General features: G+C 40.0%; 1 protein-coding gene across 1 annotated transcript in view; it reads right to left on the bottom strand.

Annotated features, from left to right (window-relative positions):
* Positions 1 to 522: 522 nt before the first annotated feature.
* HTR3B (5-hydroxytryptamine receptor 3B) overlaps positions 523 to 23,067 on the bottom strand; it is a 34,131-nt gene continuing 11,586 nt past the window's right edge. Inside the window, exons 3-9 of the mRNA XM_063093310.1 lie at positions 11,952 to 11,996; positions 11,514 to 11,623; positions 10,920 to 11,089; positions 10,241 to 10,398; positions 1,775 to 1,985; positions 1,454 to 1,636; positions 523 to 758 (exon numbers count right to left, since the gene is read on the bottom strand). Of these exons, the coding sequence (XP_062949380.1) occupies positions 523 to 758; positions 1,454 to 1,636; positions 1,775 to 1,985; positions 10,241 to 10,398; positions 10,920 to 11,089; positions 11,514 to 11,623; positions 11,952 to 11,996 (1,113 nt within the window). The remainder of the gene's footprint in view (positions 759 to 1,453; positions 1,637 to 1,774; positions 1,986 to 10,240; positions 10,399 to 10,919; positions 11,090 to 11,513; positions 11,624 to 11,951; positions 11,997 to 23,067) is intronic.

Genomic DNA, 23,067 nt, shown 5'->3' with positions numbered 1-23,067 from the left:
CAATGTTGACCATGGGAATCAAATCAAGTGAAGAATGATCCATGACTGACTTATTTTATATTCTCTGGTGTGCCTAACATAATGCTTAGAACTTAACATTCAACAAAGGTTTTGTTGAATGAATGACTGAATAAGTGGCCATGGCAGGACCGGGAGATGGAGTGATCTTACACTTTTTAAAAACTGTTTAAAGATGCATCTATGCATGCATGTGCCTGGAAGTTTTCTGAAAGAGATTGCTGACGATGGTCACTTTCAGGGAATGAACTGGGATAAGAAGGACAGCTTACTTTTTACTTTATACCTTTTACTGTTTATACATTTTCACCAGGAATGCATTATTCCTGGGCCAGTCAGTAGCCCATGAGGTGTGCAGACCTGGACTCGATGAGAAGCAGCAATGGGGAAAATACAAAGCTCTTAAACACACCATTCCTCCCCCTCCAGGCTCCCCATGAAAAACCCCCAGCTTTCCCTAAGTGCTCAATTATCACATCGATTGAGACCTGCAAATCTCAGTCTTTACAAGCCACTCCACAACACCCAGAGGGAGCACAGGGTAATGATATAGAGCCCCAGCATGACAAGGTAGCTTCGGAAAAGCAGTCGGTCGAAGCGGTACAGGAGGGACAGCCACTCAACATCCTGCTGGTCCACCTGGTCCTGAGTTCGGAGGTAGTTGCTGATGGATTGCAGCTGGAACCAGACTTCCTTCAGGGTTCCTGACTGGGCCTGGTGCTCTTGAAAGATTGGGGACTCTGTGTGATAGAGGAAAAGAACCTAAGTGAGCCAGGGGCTACCAAGGCCCACGTGGACTTTCCCTTGGAGCTTATGGCTTCATCCTTCATGGAAGGCTGTGGGCAACACAGGGCAGTGGGTTGGGTTTGGGTTGGGGACTGTCCCCCTACATGCTGAGGGGAAGCAAGGCTGTGCTGAAGGAAGCCTCGGAGAACATATCAGAGGCTAGATCCATCTAGGAGATTTTCTGAGCTAGAGGCCAGCCCAAGTTGACTCAGTAGGAGCTTTAAGGGCTGGGCTGATTCTTCTACTTTTTCACATTAAGCAACTAAACTCCAAATGTATACAAACTCTGTGTGTGTGTGTGTGTGTGTGTGTGTGTGTGTGTGTGCACGTGCATGCATGCACACCAGCACTCTACTATTCTGGAGTTAATGGCTCAGTCACTTTAGGTAGTTGGTTGAAACTGGAAAATTAAACAAGCTCAGAGCACCTGAAGACCTAACCTTCAAGCTAAAATGAGGCTCTCTGCAAAGCCAGCAGGAGGTGGCTTTCGGTCCCTAGAGAGGTGATACAAAGCGCAGTGCAGAGGCTAGGAAGCAGTTGTTTCAGGTTTTCACACAGTCCACCACATGGCCTGGTGCTTCACCAATGGGAATTAGTTTTGAGAGTGATAAAGCAAGCCGAGGCAGGGACCTCCAGGCTTCTCACAAACCTGTTACCCCAGCATGCTGAGCCCTGGCATCCATTCTAGGCCCATCAGCATCAGTGTCTCCTCGAAGGCACAAGAGGGGCTGCTCCTGTCCACTGCGCTGCTCATTGTGGAGGAGCTTGACCAACAGGATGGACTTAGATAAGCTGAGAACCAAGAAGGCCATGCAGACTGTGAAGAAGACCCCTGAGAAGAGGAACCAGAGCAGAGCAGGTGGAATTAGCTGGAGTCTCTGGACCTTTCCTTCCTCCAATCTAAAGTGCAACTTCAGATCTTTGGCAGGAGTAGTGCAAGTTGGGTGTCTGGTGGCCAGAGGCTGCTCACCAATCAGAGGGATGCTCCCGGCACTCCGTGGCACCTCATTAGACATGTTGACCCTGAAGACGGTGTAGCCCACCAGCACACTGGTCTTGAACACAATCCTCACACGGCAGTTGAGAGGCAAGTAGAAACTCCCCAGGTCCACGAGCATTAGGAAGATGCTGGGAATCAGCAGGTTCACAACATAGACCAGTGGGCGCCTGCGAATCACCACCTGGCCAGGGACAAAGATTCTGCTGAATCGAAGCCGACAGCCTAATATTTAGCCAAATTCATAGCCTGGAATGCTTGCTGAAGTCCTACCATTTTTGTATGATGTGAAAAGTCTATGCAATATATTTTAGAAATATGTTTGATGTTGTTTTGTTGTTTAGAAAATAGAAAAAAACACCTTTAAGTTTTTATATAGAGCTAATATTAATGTTAATAACTACAGGTTGAGCATTCCTAATCTGACAATCTGAATGCTCCAAAATTCAAAACTTTTTGAGTGCCAATGTGATGCTCAAAAGAAATGCCCATTGGAGCATTTGGATTTCAGACTTCCAGATTAGGGATGCTCAACTGGTATGTATTCTGAAAATATTCCAAAATCTGAAACACTTCTGGTTCCAAGCATTTCTGATAAAGGATACTCAGCCTGTATAGCAAGAAGCAGCAGCTAGCATTTACTCACCACTTGCTGTGTGGCAGGTACAAACTAGTGTTTCATGTGCTTATTTTATTCAGTCCTCATGACTTTAAGGGGTGGCTGTTATTATCTCCATTTTACAAACAAGAAAACTGAGGTACAAAGAGGTCACATTACTTGTCCAAACTCACACAGCTAGTAAGTGAAACTGTTTTACAACTCAAATCTTCTTTCTTAAACCACGTATTATGTAATGTATTGTATTGTTTTCAGTTCAGTTCTCCTTTCTTGTGATGTGAACGCCTAAGCACCTGTGTATCTATCAGAGTCTTGACAGGAGCAAATGGAACAATTAAATTGGGAACATTCAGGAGGGCTCAATAAAGAGGCTAATGGCAAGGTATGGGCACAGAATAGAGAAACCACAAGAAGATGGGGCAGTGCCACAGGCATTGGGGGGACTGGGTGAGCTGTTACCACACTTAGGCCTGGAGGGGCCAGGGACTAGGAGTGGTGACCAGACCTGATGAGAGAGAAAGGTGTGCAGAGAGGCTGCCAGACAGGAGCTGTGGATTTCTCTTGGGGATGCAACCAGCCTGGTGGTGATAGTGACTCCGCAGGGAGGGAAATGGACACACAAGTTCCCCACTCGCTCTTGTCTCTCCCTCCAATCTCCTGCCACTGCTTCCCCTGTGCTGCACCCCCTCAACCTACTATGACCAGGGATCCTGCCTCTGCAGACCACAGCTCAGGGGCCAGGCGCACAGAGCAGCGAGCAGAAGGGGAGGTGGGTCTGAGCGGGGCCGACTGGAGCTGTCCAGCTCGGCCTGCGCAGCACTGGCTGAGTGGCTTCTGTAACTTGGAATGTGAGTTTCATAAAATTACTATTACTGTTGCCATTTTTTGTACCTAGCTTCTTTGAGATGATGATGGGAAGTGGCTTTAATATACACACACTCTATTCTCATCGTTCCTAAAGAGAAACTATGGAATGGCGGGGCTGCCTCAACCGCTAGACTGTCGTGTCTCATCTCATTCCATCTCTGGGATGGTGATAACCCCCCATGGGGCCAAAAATTAGACCTATCTTGTAGTGGGTATTCAATAAACGTTTTTCTTTTTTTAAAACTTCAAAAAAATGTTTAATTAATTTATTTTGAATTGAAACATAATTGATTATACCTATCTGTGGGGTACAGTACTGAATATCAATACCTGTGCAATACGTGATGCTCAAATCAGGATAATTACTGTATTTATCATTACACAATGTGATCACCTTTTGTGCCCCTCTACCAATCAACAAACATTAATATGAACAAATGCACATTCTGGGCCCTTTGCTGTTGGATTTGACAAAAATAATGTCTGAAACTTCCCATTTCTCTGATTCGCCAAACAGTGAAATGCAAATAGTGTGCTAGATGTTTTTATGCATATGACGTGATTTATTTAATCCTTACTGCAAACTTGTTGGTAGGTAATATAACATCCTTCACTTTGTAGATTTTTAAAAATCAAGCTCAGCCCCCTAAGTGCATACGTTGAGTCAGTGACAGGGCTGGATGCACTCCCACATCTGATGTGAGCACCAAGACCCATGATCTTCCCCACCCAGCACAGCTGCAACTCCTGATCTGAACAGACCTCTGAGTTGAGCACGGGATTCTTCTCCCTCACCTCTGTCTCCCTATGTTTGCTCTGGAACAGAACCACAAAGAAAGGAGCCAAGGCAGGAATGAAGTGCAGAGGGCAGCAATGGAGCAAAAGGTGGTGGAGGAAGAGCATGGCTGGGGGAGGCCAGATACCACCTTGCTGATGAGGGCAGGGGCTCCCCAGCCATAGTGACTCAGTGGAGCTTGGCGGGCCAGAGCTGTTTGGTGGATTGTAGTCTGTTGTCTTTTGCATTAAACTAATTGGCTGCAAATATCTAAACCAGAGCGACACTCACTGTTTTGCAATAATTTGGTTAAAACACATTTCTACCAAAGTGCAGTCAACAAGAAAAACAACAACAAAATTAACTATCATCAACCTGCACCTCTCTAGCTCCCATCATCGTGCTATGACTGGGATGGTCGTGGTTAGGTGGGGGCAGGAAAAAGGGACACGAGAGGTCAAAGTCCATGGGCTTTGTGTCGTGACCCAGCCTGGGCTATTGGTGATCTGGCCCTACGGGACGGGGGCGACCACAAGCCTGCGGTCTCTGGAGGGTAGAAATGGGAACGCCCCTAAGGGACTTTATGGCGGGTATTACACAAAGAGGAAGAAAAGTAAAAAAGTACAAGTAGGCATGTCGGTTAAGCAGAAAGAGCCCAGACTTAAAGTCAAGGGAACAGAGTTACAGGGCTCCTTGATCCCAAGTGCCTAGATATACTAGTTTAAGTGATCCTGGGTAAGGTAGTCAACCTCTCTATACCTCAATTTTGCCCCCTTTTAAAAAACACAGTTTATTTTTGCCTTGCTAACCACCTTGGGAAGATTGAGATGAGCTGTTGCGCTCTTTAAATAAAGTTCCTATGTAAATAGCACAAGCTGAGATGATTCCCCTCCATGCAGAGGCTGATGCCAACAGTGAGTATAAATCTGGGCCAGAACCAAAAATGTCAGTGTTACCTGTAGAAAAGACAAGTTTTCTCTACAAGCCCAGGGTAGCCTAAAGAAACTCTAATCTCATCACATGGTTTTCAGAATTTTTTGTTTTCATTATCTCATTTGATCTTCAGAGCCCTTTACTTCTTTGTTCAATAAACATTAATTGAGCGTGAACAGATTTTCAGGGACTGTCCTAAACACTGGCGTTAGCACTGTTAACAGGACCTTTCTCTGTCCTTGCTCCCATCTGATGAGGTCAGGAACCTGAATGGTGGTTGGATGTTTCATAAGTCTGTGGGCAGAGAATTTTTGCCCCAGAATTGACCATAACCAGAGTCTATATCTGATTTAGATGATTTAGACGGTAAGATTTGGAACTTCTTGAGTTCATACATGGATTATATTTTGGACTGAGTTGTTGCAGGAATAGGTTAAGACTTTTGGGTATGTTGGCATGGGGTGAATGTATTTTGCATATGGGGCAGATGTGAATTTTGGTGGGCCAGAGGGTGACAGACTGTACTGGGTTGAAGAGTGTCCCCAAGAATTCATGTCCTTTCTAGAACTTCAGACTGTGTCCTTACTTAGAAATGAGATCATTGAAGATGTAATTAGTTAAGATGAGGTCATACTAGAGTAGAGTGGGCCCTTAATCCAATATGACTGGTGTCCTTATAAGAAGAGGAGGAGAGACACACCAAGAGAATGCCCTGTGAAGATGAAGGTAGAGACTGCAGAGATGCATCTACATGCCAAGGAATGCCAGGGACTGCTGGCAGCCATCAGAAGCTGGGAGAAACTCTCCTTTAGAGTGCCCAGAAGGAACCAACCCTGCCAACATCTTGATTTCAAACTTCTAGCCACCAGAACTGTAAGAGAGTAAATTTCTGTTGTTTTAAGTCACCCAGTCTGGGGAACTTTGTTATGGCAGTCTTGTGAAACTAAAACAGGTGAGTTATCCAGTAATGCACAATGGGTGAATGGTGAAGAATGGACTGGAATGAACTGCATTACATGTAGTTGTGTGTCAGCATGACACAGGATTAGGAACATAGTTTCTGGAGTCAGATTAGCTGGGTCACCCCACAACCTCTGGTAAGTTCCTTAACTTCTCTGCACCTCAATTCATCCATTTGTAAAAATGCAGATACATAGAGAACCCATCTCATAAGGATGTGGGTATTACGTGTACAAACTCATAAAATGTGCCTGGCATAGAGTAGTCAGTTTTGTGGTTATTACTATTACGTCTCTCTGGGAAGAACTTAAGGTCCATGATAGATGATTGGGAGCCTTGTTTTATTCATCTTTATGTCCTAAGTGTTTACCATTGAGCCTGGCACATGATAAGAGCTCAAAAGATGTTTGTTGAACTGCATTGAAATCTGTTAATAATGCTGCTTTTAGTTCCAATGGAATGGGACTATGGAGTTAGCCCAAATGGGGGGCTATCCTATTGAGGTCAGTCTTTCTGAGCGCTACCTCTCTGCAGATCATACCAGAAGCAATAGCCCTTGCTTCTGGTGTGTGGCGGGGCGGGGGGGGGGGAATATGTCACTAGCTCAGTGAGACACTACTCTCTGCAAAGCTGCCCCTACCTAGGGCTCATCATTTCTAATGGACTAAAAAAGCTGGTGCTTTTAAATTCCACAGAAAGGGAAGAAAAAACACTTTAGTTTCAGTCCGTGTTCTCCATTAGACACCCTTCAGGTGTTAGCAATATTATGCCACAATTTCATTATCCATTAAAGCCAGGTAATAATAAGTACACAAAGGTATTTGGAGCCTATTGATGTTAATGAAAGAGATCAATCTAATTCAGAATGTGTGTGTGGAGAGCTCCTTGGAGATGGAATAGGCCCCAAGGTTAGCCTCTAATTGCCTCCTTGATGGTAGTCCCCACCAGTACTCAATTTTGCATGACCGTCTTTATGACATACTTGGAATTTTGACACCCAGACTCACACTTCATACAGAAGCCCATTTTCCTCCTCTCCCAACCTCCCCTCCCCCAAAATTCCCAGTTCAGAAAGAACGGGAAAGTTGCTACCATTTGAGTAAGATCCTTGCACGAGAGTAAGAGCTTCTTGGATCTGGACTGTGGGTTTAGCTGGATTAGCAGAAAGTCCATGATTCCTGCATTACTTGAGAGACCCTGGAATTCTAGAGCTTTAAATTCTCTCTCTCATAATCTGATGGTGCTTAAAAGGATCTTCTATAAAGTTTATGAGCTGCATTCAATGGCTATCTCAACAAAATTATTCTACCCTAATCTAGAAAGGAAAATTATGATAGAAAAAGAGGATAAATGAGGCACCATTCTCTCCCAAATGCCCTTTTGCATTTTTCTAGAAGTACCCTGTGGGCACCCCAATTCCTGCCTGAGTGAACACTTTACTCAGTGTGAGGATATTTGCAGTTGGGCTCAGTTTAGTTCCATAGCTTTTCCATCCAACATGAGTTCCTAAATTTTATTCCTACGTCCTCCCACTTCTACCCTCATTCTTTAAAAAAACAAAAACAAACAAACAAAAACAACACTGCGATACAGAAATCGAATGCTCACCGTGCTGTTTCTGGGAACCAGCACCTCCAATAACATATTGGAGGAAATCTCCCCTCCTATGGCTACTGCATCGGGTGTCAGGCTGCACACAGACTTCCTTGTAGGGAGAAGTGCCTATGCTCTGGGCCCCTGTGGGATGTAGTCTGACTCCAAAGCATCAGCGGTGCCCTCTGATAAACAATACGTGTCCCGCAGCTGGCAGCTATGATTGCACATTAGCTGGAACTAACGGGGCATCCGGAGCATTTGATTTAGTATAAATGGCAGCAGTATATATCAGGCCCAGGGCAACGATGTATTTAGAATAAATCATTGCTTCCCCTGCCTGCCCCACCTGTCCCCAACCTCCTGCTGGGCAGCCTGGGACACAGCAGGTGATTAGATTAAGAGGGAGATGGCCCTTTGCTGTCTGGACTCTGGCAGGCCCAATATTGGCACAGAACTGGGCTCTGAATTCCACATAACTGGCCACAGGCTGTTGAAGGACACAGGGATGCTAAATTCAGGATGAGATGTCTGGTGTGGAGTAAGAGAACACAGCAAGCCTAGGCACAGCACACACAGCAGGAACGGGGAGGCCTGGAGGCGGGGAGAGGCTGAGGGAGATGGAAAACCGTGATGGTCACGGAATCTGTTTCGTCTTTCTAAAGCTGCAGGATTGCTGGTGAGTCTGGTTCCCTGTCCTCCCAGACGGGACCTGTGACTCTACTCAGGATCCTTTCCCTACTCTGTTCCTAAGGACAGGGTGGGAGCCAGCCAGGCCAGATAACCCACCTTAGCCCCCAGGGCAAAGGGACCCAGGGAAAAGCTCTGAGCATGAAATTGAATCAACACCTGCTTCCAGCATGCCTGCATATAAACACTGGAAATGAGGGGGAATCGTGGCAGTGAGCAGAACACAGGAACTGGACCATGGGTCCTAGATCCAGAGAAGCTTCCCCCTCATTAAACAATCTCTTACCAACGCCGACCATCTTATTTGAAATGGAGGTAGTTCATAGAAAACCTTCAGCTGCTGTTGAGAAGACAAATTAATATTTAGGATGAAGGGTGACATGTAACTGCAAATAATGGCTGTTCTATGGAGAGAGAGAGCGAGAGAGAGAGAGCGCACCTGCTCACGCTCCCGTTTCCCTGCCCCTTCTCTTGCCTGTTGGTCTCCGTGCGGTGTAGGTAATGGTGTGTACAGCGTTCACCGGAGTGCTTGGTAGGTGACTGTATTCCACCTTGCACGTGCTACTCCTTCACATTTCCCTTTAATGCTCTCCATTATTCGGGCTGCATTAATAATGTTTGCAGGCTTATATCTTTAAAATTAATGAGGTGTTTACTCTTAGCCAAGAAACTCATTGAAATTTAAAAAAAAAAAAAAAGCTTTTATTCCCTTCCTTTCCCTCACTAAAAAAAGTGGACAAACAGGCCACAATGCAAGCTCTGATTAAAAAAAAAAAAAAAACAAGCAGAATTCTAGGCAAGACCCCAAAACCCACTTCTAGGAAGGTATGAGCTGTAGTTAGCTACTAACCAGCATTATATATTATTTGGGTTCAAACTACACACAGACTACACATGTACAAAGACATAGCTGTGTTTAAGAGGCCCCAGTTTAACAAGAGCTTTGCTGAAAGCTGCATATGAAACCTTTTAATCAATGGAGGGACATTTGTGCTTTCAATAATAGCTTATCTCACCACCACTCCTTAGCATATCTATTGTAACCACAGCACCTCAGCTTCGTCTAAATTTTCCTTCTTATTTCAAAGGTTTGTTTCTAAGAGAATTTATCTCATGTGTAATCCTGACCCGCCTGCAGTTTCTATTTTTCCACTGGATCCATTATTTGGCATGAAGGACCACTCCCACCCCCAGTGCTAGCCAACTTTGTACAGGAAAGCAGAGCACACTGATGAATACTAACTATGTGAGTCTGCTGGTTGCATGAACTTGCTGCAGACCACAGGTCAGGAGAGTTTGCCAGGAGGGCCAGGGAAGGGAGAATGGCTGCCTGTGGAGTGCAAAGCAGTAGGCTCCACTGCCCCGCAATCCCCCCACTGGACAAATTTCCCTGTGAATGATGCAGCTGAGAGCATTCCCAGGGGTGCATCGGAGGAGTATGGTTTCTCATCATATCCTTTTGGGCAGTTCTTCCCTCTGATCCAGAAGCCACCAGTGGTCTCTGTGGGTCCTGCAGATGACTTATAGGCTAATCCCTTCAGATATTCAAGTTAATAATATGAATATTTTAGGCATCTGCACCTGGAATTAATTGATAATTTACTTAATGAAAAACAGGACAATAATCTTGATAAAGCACTCTTCCCAATTTTGCTGTTGTTGTGGGTGGGTTTGTTTTCTCAGTAGCAATTAGAAGTGATAGTGTTAGTATGTGCTGAAAGGTTTAAGAATTCCTGCTGCAGGGGGTGGTTCAGATCTGTGGCATCTGAAGACTACTTTCTCTCTGTTCTCTTGTGTAATATCTACAGAAGGAGCCCCAGATCTCTCACTGAACCTCTGGTCTCTGAAATTTGAGAATGCAGATGGATGTCCAGAATCATCTGAACCAACAGTTCCCGGGTGATAATGATTGAGAATACGCAATGGAGCAGATTGCTCAGCCCGATAGAAAAGGCCAAAGACTGCAGAGAAGTGGGCAGCAGGGACAGGGAGAAGAACCTACATTAAACTGAATCTGTGCAAAATCTCCAGCGCTGCTCTGAAGGATGCTGTAGGTTGAGGGCAGAGATATGAGTTCCCACTCACTGTCATTCAAAAATGCCTTTTTGTCACGCTTAATCTCTTCTCTGCTCCTCAGGAAGGCCAGGTCTACATCTTCCACTGGAAACAACAGAAACAACTGACTGCACCAGAGAGAAAGAGGCACCAACATCAACTCACTCTTCCAACCCCAGTTTGAATCCTTCCTTTTTCTCTTGTCCCCACATGCACGGTCTTATTGGTCTTGTTTTAATTAGGGGGTAGAGGTGGGGAATAAAATCTAGTCATAAGAAGAAAAAAAAAACTATGAATTTAGGGTTTGGAGTCCACTCTCCATAGAATGATGGTCCTTGTTCTATAATGATGGAGATTGACTGTGAAGTCCTGTGACTTCTATACCATTCTCAGTAGAGTCCTAATATTGTACTCACAAATCAACAGCAGCAGTGGGCTATGACATCATACATGGCCTAAATTACAGCAGTAGCCAAACAACTGCAAGAGGAGACTTGGACTTTAATAGTCAATTCTGTGCAAGAATAAAATACACCTGAGGGATGGTATAATAAAATTTCACCTATGTGTGCCAACCCAGCATAGGTGTGTTTTCCAACTAGCGGATTGCATTTCTCATAGTTTACCTGTGTGCAGAAGGCTATTGAAGGTTAGGCTGCAATTCTGGATATCAAATGGAAAAGCATATGTCTCTAAACTGCATGCAGAGACCACCTGGATGGGCTTAGAGTTCTTAATGGTCCCAGATGAGTTCACATAAACATAGGCAAGGTCAGGAGATCTTCCAATGTCCACACTATGAGAAACACAAGAAAACTTGTTACAGAGAGGGCTTTAGTCATTTCAAAACACAGACAGAATTAATTATTAAATTGTAGTGACCATGAGACTTAGGACTAGCCTAGCACTGCAAAGACAGAATCACATTTCCCTTGAGATGATTCACCCTGGTGAAGATGGGTTCAGCAATGACAGCCTCATAAGTTGACTCATTTGCTACTGTTACAACACAGACATAAAGAGTAGCCTCAAGCATTATTAATCAAGCCTGTATCTTAAATGATGTCAACTCATGGTACTTCTAACCTGAATATTCCTGACAATATGCTCCTCTTCGAGTTAAGAAACAAAAAATAGCAATACTGACTGAAAGTAAGCAGCAACTGGCCTAAGTATTCTAAGCAGTCTAAACCCCATGAAATACACACCAGCACACTTACAACTCATTAATGATGATATCGGGGGCCCAGATGGCACTTAGAGGTAGGGAGATCTCTCTAATCTCATCAAACATGCTGGAGTTCCAGGATAAAAACTCATCAACCCAAACCTGTTAGGAGTAACCAAAAAGGAAATTTATCAGAATGAGACAATGTCAACCTCACTCAAGAACCGAGGGGAGAATTGAATTAATAAACCAATCTATCAGCCCCTTGGCACTATTTGTTAGGGGAGAAGACTTTCCATCCAAAGCCTAAAGATGGTAGTACCAACCAGAAACCATGGCCGTATATCTTACTCAGATTCTAATAAATTAGGTCTGCTGCAGATCTAAGCAACTATAAACTCAAAGATAATATATACTCCTTAGAATAATGATATTTTGTAGCAGATACAGATCAGGAATCTAGCTTGCATAGAAGGAAACAATCATTTACCTCACGGTACCATATGCTTGTCTTTAATTTTTGATTCTGTGTATCCTGCAATAGAAAAAGAAAATTCATACCAAATCTGAAAATGTCCATAAATCAAAGGCCAGTTCAACAGTAGGACAACTCAGAGGAAGAAAATCAAATCTAACCAAACAATGTTGATTTTTAAAAACATTACCTAGACTCTTCAATGCCTGGGTATTCTTGGTTTCTATTTATTATGTACACCTGTCGCTATGAGCTTTACTATATTATCTATGACAGAATAGCAGTTCGACTGCACTTGACATTTTGAATGATTTGCTAATCTCTTTTCCACTCTAATTAGTTACTCTTCCATTAATCAGACTAAAAAATGATATGTGGTCTGAGCCAATTCTGGACTAAAAAGATGAGACCAAATTTTTATTTGTAATCAAGATATTATTCATAATCTCTCAGTGAGTGTTAGCTCCACTGCTATTGGCAGCCATTCCTGTTAAGTTGCCCTATGTTTGGATTTCTCTGCTTATAAAACAGACTGAATGAGACTAATATAAATGTGGTATATTTTAGATGATTTAGTAGATGTGACTTTCCGTGTCTGCAGTGAGTCAGTTATTTTTTTTTAAAAGACCCCCCAAAACAGCAAACAAACAAACAAACAAAAACCCCCTGCCTTACCAGTTTTTTTTATCTAATTTAGTAAAGAACATTCTATGATGTTCTTCTCAGAATAGATCATAAACCCAAATGAAGAGCTAAAACTATAAAACTCTTAGAAGAAAACATAAGAGTAAATCTTCATGACTTTGAATTAGGTGATGGTTTTTTCAATATGACAACAAAAATACAAACAACAAAAATAAATAAATGGGAATTCATCAAAATTTAAAACTTTTATGCTTTAAGGAACACCATCAAGAAATGAAAAGACAACCTACAGAATGGGAGAAATTATTTGCCAACTATAGATCTGATAAGGGGCTTGTATCCACAATATATAAAGAACTACAACTCAATAACAACAAAAAATAAACAACTCTTTCCCAAAATGGCTGCAAGGGATCTGACTAGACATTTCTCCAATGGAGATATGTAGATGGCAAATGAGCACATGAAAAGATGCTCAATATTAATGTTATGGGCCAAATTGTGTTCCCCTAAAATTCACATGCTGAAACTCTAAACCCCCATGTGTCCATATATGGAGATAGGGCTTTTAGAAGATAATTATGGGTAACTGAGGTCTTAAGGATATGGTCCTAGTCACGTAGGATTGGTGGCCTTATAAAAAGAGGAAGAGAGAAAGATCTCTCTTTTTCTCTCTGCCATGTGAAGATACAGTGAGAAGTTAACCGTCTGCAAGCCAGGAAGAGGGCCCTCACCAGGAACTGAATCAGCCAGAACCTTGATCTTGGACTTCCCAGACTCTAGAACTGTGAGAAATAAATTTCTGTTGTTTAAGCCACTCAGTCTTTGGTATTTGGTATGGCAGCCCAAACTGACTAACACAGTCACTAATCATTAGGGAAATGCAGATCAAAACCACTATGAGATACCACCGCACACTCATTACGGTGGCTGATATTTCTTTAAAAAGGCAGAAAATGACAAGTGTTGGTGAGGATGTGAAGAAACTGAAACCCTCATGCACTGTTGGTGGGGGTGTAAAATGGTGCAGCTACTGTGCAAAACAGTATGGCAGTTCCTAAAAAAATTAAAGATAGAACTACTATATGATCCAGCAATTCTATCTCTGGGGATATGCCCAAAAGAATTGAAAGCAAGGACTTGGGCAGATATACGTACACCCGTGTTCATAGCAGCATTATTCACAATAGCCAAGGAGGAGAAGCAACCCAAGTGCCCATAAACAAAATGTGGCGTATATACAAATTGCGATATTATTCAGCATTAGAAAGGAAGGAAGTTCTGACACATGCTACAACATGGATGAACCTTGAGGGCATTATGCTAAGTGAAATAAGCCAGTCATTAAAGGACAAATACTGCATGATTCCACTCACATAAGGTACCTAGAGCAGTGAAATTCAAGGAGACAGAAAGTAGAATGGTGGTTGCCAGGAGCTGGGGAAAGTGGAAGTGGGGAATTATTGTTTAATGAGTACAGAGTTTCAGTTTTTCAAAATAAAAGGAATTTCGGAGAATGGATCGTGGTGACAGTAGCACAACAATGTAAATGTCCTTAATGCCACTGAACTGTACAATGGTGAAGATGACACATTTTATGTTAAATGTATTTTACATAAGTAAAAATAATAAAAAATGGATAAAGAATTTGAATAAGTATTTCTCCTAAGGAGATATACAAATGACCAATAAGCACGTGTAAAGATTCTCAACATTATTACTCACCAGAGAAATGCAAATCAAAACTACAGTGAGGTCATTCCCACTACCAAGGCTAAAATAAAAAAGATAGAAAATAACATGTTGGCAAGGATGTAGAGAAATGAAATTGGAGCCCTTGTATATTACTGATAGGATTTTTAAATAGTGCAGGCACTTTGGGAAACAGTCTGGTAGTTCCTTGAAAGGTTAAACATAGATTTATCTTATAACCCAACAATTCTACTCCTGAGTACATAACCAAGAGAATTGAAAACGTAAGTCCACACAAAAAAAACATGTATAGGAATGTTCATAGCAGCATTATTCATGATAGTCAGAAAGTGGAAACATCCCAAATGCCCATCAACTGATGATAGATAAACAAAACCTGACATATCCATATAAAAGAATATTATTCAAAAATAAAAAATAATGAAATACTGATACATGCTACATGTATGAACGTTGAAAACATTATGCTAAGTGAAAGAAGTCAGTCATAAGAGGCCATTTATTATATGATTCCATTTATATGAAATGACTAGATTAGGCAAATCTATAAAAACAGAAAATAGACCAGTGTTTGTTTAGGCCTGGTGGGAGTGGAGTGTGGGTTGTGTCTACTAATGGGTTGGAGTTTCTTTTTGAGATAATGAATATGTTCTGAAATTAGGGATGATGGTTGCACAACTCTGTGAATATATTAAAAACCACTGAATTGTATACTTTAAATGGGTGAATTTTGTGGTTGAATTAAAGCTCAATAAAGTTTCATTTTTAAAAAATGTATTAATAAAGAAAAGGGAAAACATTTTTGAAAGCATTTCTAGGGAATTTATAAGTAGGAAGGCTGATACGACCTATTAAATAACTCTCCTTGAATTCATATTTTTGATTCCTTTCTGTGTATAATTCATCACTAAATACTGCATCCTTAGAAGAGAATAAGAGGATGGAAAATCCAAGATGAAGAAATGTGAAATAAAATGTGTAAACTATTTCCCCTTCTGATTTAGGTTCAAAGCTTATGAGTCATTTAGATAACCTTTGTATTTCTGAAATATTTAGTACAACACCAAATTTCAACAAACAACAGTGTTTGGAGACTGGATGGCATGAAAGCAAATAACAGCTCTGTTTTACTCCCCGGAACTGGATGTATTAAATTAATTATCCAGACAATTATCCAGCCATGGGCTGGCCAGTTAGTTCAGTTGGTTAAAGTGAAGTCATGAGTACGGTTCCCCGTACTGTCCAGCCACACACACACACACAAATTATCCAGCCACATCAAAAATATGAATATGATTATCCTGATTTGATCACCACATATTGTACACAAATAGTTTACTCTGTACCCCACAAATATATATAATCAATTATATTTCAATAAAAAACAAACAAAAATATATATATATATACTCTGTGTACAGACTCAGCACTACCACTCTGAAGAATTCAGGCTTGGCAGGGGGCAGACAGGCACCACTGACATTATAGTCCATGTAGATGTGCACTTGGAATTGTGCAGTACATAGACTATACAGGCATACCAGTGGCTCCACACAGGTTGGCATCTTTTGAAAGGGAAACAACACATCTTTTAGATCAAAGTTTCTCCTTTTTATAATCAGGAAGGCAAATTGCAATTGAATAAACATTTCTAGGTATGTTGAGAAAGAAGGAGTTGTGCACAAACAGGAAGTAACTGCTTCAGTGGCTCAACAAAGGCTGGTCCGAATGAACTTGTTCTACAGAGTTTTACGGACTTTAAATAGATACTTGGGAAAAGCAGGCTTGAAAGTGGAATACAAAGTGAAAAGATTGAATTCACAAGTATTTCCCTAAGGACTAGCATGTAGGAGGACCAGAAAGGACTCACAGCCAAGATTGGCTCAGCAGGGGTCTTGGTAGTTGAATAAAGATCTCTATCAAGAGCTCAAGATTAGGTGACACCACATCTTTCCAAATTTTACCAGCTGACATATCATGAAATAGATCATGTCTCGCTCACCAAAGTACAACAGGCTCAGTTCTAGGCTTAGTTGCAATCAATGTGGATTCCCCACAAATAGGAGAAAAAGTCCAAAATGCAGTTTACATTACTAGGAAATACAGCAGTCAGCAATACTTTCACAAGAAATATAAGTTCACATGTATTAAGTATCCTTACCAGTTTCTTTATCATTGTTATACCAAGTAGTGAATGTATCTCACTGTGACATGTGTCATGGGTCTGGGGAGAGGGTTTCTATGTTTTAATGCTTCGTTTTCACTGTCATTTTATCCAGCTGATTCTTATTAACTGCTGTGTTGATACCTTAGCTCATTTTTCTCTTCTTGCTCATTGCTTTGTCATATTATACGTAGCAATAAGGTTAAGAATTTTTTTCTCACATCTTATGGGGGTGGCTGGAAAGAACACAACGTCAAAAAGTAGTTTGAGGGTAAAACTAAATTTTTTTTTTTTTTTTTTGTCAAAGAGAACAAGTTTCTCAATGCCAGCTGGTGAGCATAATTGATTCTCTGGTGGCATTATTCACAGCTTTTCCCTCTGTGTATCTCTCTCTCTCTCTTTTTCTTTAGCTACCTTCCATCTTGCTTGTTAAAAGCAACAGATATTTCAGAGAATTGGAATTCATTAGTCTTCCTAACAGAGGGAGTCTATTTAGATCTAAATTGGTGGTTAGCAAATATACAGATAATTCCCCCACATTCTTATTTATCTTTTCTAGTTCCAGAGACTATAGAAACAGATGCCTCAACGTCTGGCTGGGAGGCTCTAGTCAATGGACTGGAATACAAAGGTATCTGGGATTCGGAATTGACAAAACTCAATAGATACAAATTGAAACTCTTCACCGTTGAGTAGATTATCTCTATAATCAGATTTCCCTAAGGTACTCATAATACTCAGAAATTCTAAGACAAGACTGTAGTCTTTTATATAAACAAAACAGGAGGCAAAACATTATAATGGAAGTGAGGTGCAGAAAGGAGAGCTGGATTGAAAGCTCTTCATTCCAAACAAAAGTTGCCAGCAGTTCAGCGGCTGGCAGATGCATCCACCAAGTTATCTAATTCACATTGGGAGGGTCCTTGTCTGTGCAGAATCTATGAGTGATTTTATCAAGTTCTTCAAAGCTGTCCCTGCGCCTCTGGAACTAACTTTGGGCTGAGCCCACTTAGATGTCATAGAGACATTTGCAAAGCATATTTAGGGTAGTTAAGCCATGTATAAAGACAATCCTCGGACTTTTACTTATAGGTTTTAATTCATTTATTCATTTGACAAGTATTGATCCAGTGTTTTGGAAGTAAAATGTATAATGGTGCATATTGTAGGAAATATGAATATGAGTAAGAAAGTCCTTCCTTCAAATAGCTTATAATAAATTAGGTTATATGACATTTTAACCAAGAACTATGTGCATTAAGAAATACACAGACTTAAGTGGATTTAAAGGAAGGGGACATCACTGTTACCTTAGGGAATTGAGGGCAATTTCTTTTAGGAGCTGAGATTTCAAGGATGTATTAGTCTGTTTCCGTTGCTTATAACAAAATACTTGAAACTGGGTGATTTATAAAGAAAACGATAATTATTGCTTACAGTTTCTGAGGTTGGGACTTTCAAAGTCCAGGGAACACATCTGGTGAGAGCCTTGGTGGTGGCAACAGTGATGGCAGATCACATTGCGAAATGGTGGAGCACAGAGAGAGGAGAAAGTAACTTTCTCATTCACTCTCTTTTTAAAGCCCTCAGAACCACGCCCATGACCACCATTATTAATTAATCCATTCACTATGGCATGGTCCTACAATCTAATCACCTCTTCCAAGCCCCATCTTTCAATTACCATAGTAGGATTTCCTACCCTCAACAGTTACAGTGGGGATTTAAGCTTTAATGAGGTTGGGGAGGCATCTAGTCTACAGCAAAGGACTATAATATTTTGCAGATAGAGAATGAAGAGAAAGATGTTTGGTGGAATGAACAGCATACAGGCAGAGGCCAGGTTTGTTGCAGTACTGAGTACATGCAGGAGATAAGATAAGACAGTAGATGGGGGGAAACTAGGAATATAGGAATACAAGAATTTTCCAGGTTTCCTGAAGGAACATTTGCCATATCCAACAATATGATATGTCTAACATATTCTAGTAACAAGTGAATATGTTCTACAACAGTGGGGAAAAAACACATCTTTGAAAAAACTATGGTGTTCTCCTTACTTACCATAGGGAATCTGACTGTTCTGTCTCTTATCAGGGTAGGAAGAAAAAGTTAGATAAAAATTTTCAATTTTATACACTTGTTCCAAAGGAAAATGTAAAGATCTTACTCCTCTTTTATATTTATCTCCAAAGAAGTCTCTAAAGGAAAGCCTGAGCAATGCTACTTTGTCTTAATCAACATGAAGTCAGAGAGTAGAAGGTTGAGGGAAGACCTAAAACGTAGTCTTAATCCCTTATTCGGGACTGATTATGTCTCTGCCTTGGAGTTTCACATGACATGATTTATATGGTGTGTCTTCACTCAAATCACACTTTTACCATTGGACAGTGTCTGGTAAGCAATACAGTCATAATAACCCACTGACAACTAAATGGGAAGGAGTAGTATCTCTTTTACAATGAGGTGAAGAAACAGACCCAGGAAATTGTCTCCAAAATTCTAGTTCAGTACCTAATTAGAAATAAGACTTAAAGGAGTTTTTATTGTAACTGTGTAGGACTAGGCCTTTTGTGTGGGAGGTATTTTCTGGCATTTAATTCAACAATATTTTCTAAGTTTTTAGAGCTAGTACTTTTGCTAGCATGAGTGGGAAAATAAAACTGGTACAAGTGCAATCTGTTGTTAAAGGGGGAGCTTTTGGTACCATTAAATATTTCTGTTTACTAAGAAACAATGTTAGGAGTTTAAGTTGGAGGAAAATTACACTAAAGTAATTTAGTGTAATCAGTTTAAAAAAAGGAAAGAAAGAAAAGAAGGAAATATTTAAATCCTATATTCTGTTTCAGACTTTTTTTAAAAAAAATCAATTTCTATGCCTAATTCTCAATCAAAAAAATCAGAGGTTCTATGATTCACTACCTAACACCAAGATATTAACATAGAAAAACACCTTCATTAAAACAAATTAGGGCTGGCCAGTTAACTCAGTTGGTTAGAGTACAGACTTGTAACACCATGGTCAAGGGTTCAGTTCCTGGCACTGGCCAACCACCAAAGAAAAAGAAGAAAAAAAAATTAAAGAGGAATCATTAAGTTATTTTAACAAGGTACATTAAAATAATAACATTATATTACAGAGTATACTTTGTATGTAAATGTAAAATTGAAAATAAAAGTAGCACAAAGACTGGAAGAGCAGGTAAGTGGAATTTTACAGTTGTAAGTTTTGTATGTTTTATACAAAGTATCACAATGTTAATTCTAAGTATCCTGTAATAAGTTAATAATGAATATGGAAACCCCTAAGGCAAACTCTAAAACATGATACATAGACTGATAGCTAAAAAGCCAATAAAGTAACTAAAATTGAATATTTAAAATATTTTTTAAATGTTTTTAAATTTTTAATATATATTGAAATTTTTCAATTGCCTAAGGTAAAGCAGAATGCAAGGAACAGAAGAATAAAAAAGAGACAGGACAACTAGGAAACAAATAGCAAGATGGCATTAGCAAATGGACTAAACACCTCGATTAAAATGCATTGATTGTCAGACCAGTTTTTAAAAAGCAATAACCTGGAATAGTATTCAGCAATAAAAAGGAATGAGCTATTGGTATGCACGACAACACAGATGAAACTTAAGGGAATTATTCTAAAGGTAAAAAGCCAATCTCAAAGGTTATATACTGTATAATTTTATTTATATAATATTCTTGAAATAACACAAAGATTGAGAAGAGATTAGTGGTTGCCAGGGATTAGGGATCAGCAGGGAGAAGATATGGCTATATAGAAGTAGAACCAAGGGACGTGAGGGCGATCTGCCTACAACATCTGTCACCCCACCCATCACCAGGGAGGATTCAGCTGATCTGGCTGGCTAGGAGGGTGTCCCCTTCTGCCCTCACTGCTCCACCAGTGTTCCTCGCAAAGCCGTGCACTCGGTGGAAGAGGATGACCTTCCACGATGGAGGAGAGGACCATTCATGGGTCAAGGGTGTACGAGTGGCTGCGCTCCCCTGCTAGAAGCTCCAAACAAGCTCTCAAGGAGTAGCTCCAGGGAGCCTTGTGGTGGTGCTGCAGCTTGACTGTGTAGCTTGATTGTGGTGGTGGTGGCTACACAAAGCTGCACACGTGATAAAACTACATAGAACCGCACACACACAGAGTACAGGTAAACTGGAGAAATCTGAATAACCTCTGTGGATCATATCAATGTCAATTTTCTAAAATTAACACTACTATACTTATACGAGATGTTAACATTGGAGGAGGCTGAGTGTACAGGACCTCCCTGTATATTTCTTTGAAACTCCCTGTATATTTACAATTATTTCAAAATAAAAAGTGGAAAGAAAAACAAAAAAGCAGGGTGCCAGCTTGGGGCTCACTTGGGAGAGCGTGGAGCTGACGACACCAAATCAAGGGTTAAGATCCCCTTACCGGTCATCTTTAAAAAAAAAAAAAAAACAGGACCCAACTACATGCTGTCTACAAGAAATGACTGCAAACACAAATGATGTCAAATGACATAGAGAGACTGAAAAATAAGAGAATGGCAAAAGATATACCATACAGAAAGCAAGCATTAGAAAAACTTCAAGAAAAGGAATATTATCAGTGATGAAGAGGGGCATTTCATACCGATAAAAAAAACTGGCTCATCAAGAAAACACAGTCCTAAATGTGTATCCATCTAGTAGCAGAGCTTTAAAATATCTGAAGTGAAAGTTGACAGAATCAAAGAGAGAAATAGAAAAACTACAATCATAATTGAAGATTTTAACATCCTCTCTATGAAATTCATAGAACTGGGCAAAAAATAAAAATAAAAAAAGGATACGGAAGATTTTAACACTACAAACCAAGTTTATTGAACTGAAATTTACAGAGTGGTATATCCTTCTATTCAACATTGTGCTGAAGGTCCTAGCCAGTGCAACAAGGCAACACAAGAAAAAAAGGCACAAAGATTGGAAAGAAAGAAATAAAACTGTCTTTATTCACAAACATCATCTTCTGCATAGGAAATGTGAAAGAATCTACAAAAAACCTCTAAAACTAAAGAGATGTCAGGGTCATAAGATCCAAGGCCAGTATATACAAATCAGTTGTACTTTTGTACGCTAGCCACAAACAACTAAAATACCATTTATAACAGCAACAAAAATGTGTAGTACTTAGAAATAGATTTAAGCAAATATGTGCAAAACACTGAAAACTACAAAGCATTAATAAAAATAAATTAAAGATCTAAACAAATGGAGAGATACACTGCACTCATGGATTGGATGACTCAGAATTATTAAAATGCAAATTCTCCTCAAATTCATCTACAGATTCAAGGCAATACCAATCAAAATTCCAGAATTTTTTTTTTGTAGAAATCGATGAGTTTGTTCTAAAGTTTATATGGAACTGCAAAGGACCTAGAAAAGTCAAAACAATTTTTGAAAAAGAAAAGATTGGAGGACTAACACTGTCTGATTTCAAGAATTTAATCAAACTACAGTAATGAGACGGTGTGGTAAGGAGAAACATATAGATATATAGAGATACATGTATAGATACATATATAGAGATACATAGATACATATATAGATACATATATGTATAGATATATGTACATGTATGTGATCATATGTATATAGATACATATATAGATATATATAGAAACATATATATATAATTGGATAGAATAGAGTTCAAAAATATGCTAAAACAGTATAAAGAACTTTTGCAACTTAATAATAAAATATAAATAACACAACTTAAAAATGGATAAAAGATTTGAGGAGACATCTTACTAAGGAAGATATACAGTTGGGAAAAAAGCACACAAAAAATGTTTAACAATGTTAGTCTTTAAGAAAATAAGTTTAAAACCACATTGAGATACTACTTCTAACCTACTAGAATGGTTAAAATTTAAAAGACTGACATTATCAAGTGCTGGTGATGATGTGAAGGAACTGGAGCTCTCACACATTGTGAGTGGAATGCAAAATGATATGTCCACTTTGGAAAATAGTTCAACAGTTTCTTATGAAATTAAGCATAGACTTATCATATAGCTCAGCAATACCACACCCAACTATTTACCCAAGAGAAATGAAAACATATGCAAATTTTTATAGTGGCTTTATTCATAATTGCCTCAAAATGGAAACGTGTCCCACACTGGTAAATAGATAAACATGTCCAGCAACTGGTAAATAGATAAACATATTGCAGTACGTTTTTTTCCTTTTTGTTTTGTTTTTTGCAGTACATCTTTAGAATAGAATACTATTACTGAAATATGCAACAACATGAATGAAACTCAAAGGCATTATGCCAAGTGAAAGAAGCCAGACACAGAAGGTAAAACGCAGTATGATTCCATGTACATCATATTCTGGAGAAGGCGAAACTACAAGGGAAAAAAAATCAAATCAGTGGTTGCCAGGGGCTGGAGGTAGAGGGGAAGAATTGGCTTCAAAAAGATGAATTTATACCTTAATTTTAAAATGCATCAAAATTTGGATACAACCAAAGAAGTGTTTAGGGGAAAATTCATAATTTTAAATGCTTATACTAAAAAAGAAAAAAGGTTTAAAATC

This window comes from Cynocephalus volans, chromosome 4 (assembly GCF_027409185.1).
Source record: "Cynocephalus volans isolate mCynVol1 chromosome 4, mCynVol1.pri, whole genome shotgun sequence".
NCBI classification, from domain to species: domain Eukaryota; kingdom Metazoa; phylum Chordata; class Mammalia; order Dermoptera; family Cynocephalidae; genus Cynocephalus; species Cynocephalus volans.
Note: the sequence above shows the minus strand (reverse complement) of the source record. Positions and strands in the feature narration are given on the sequence as shown.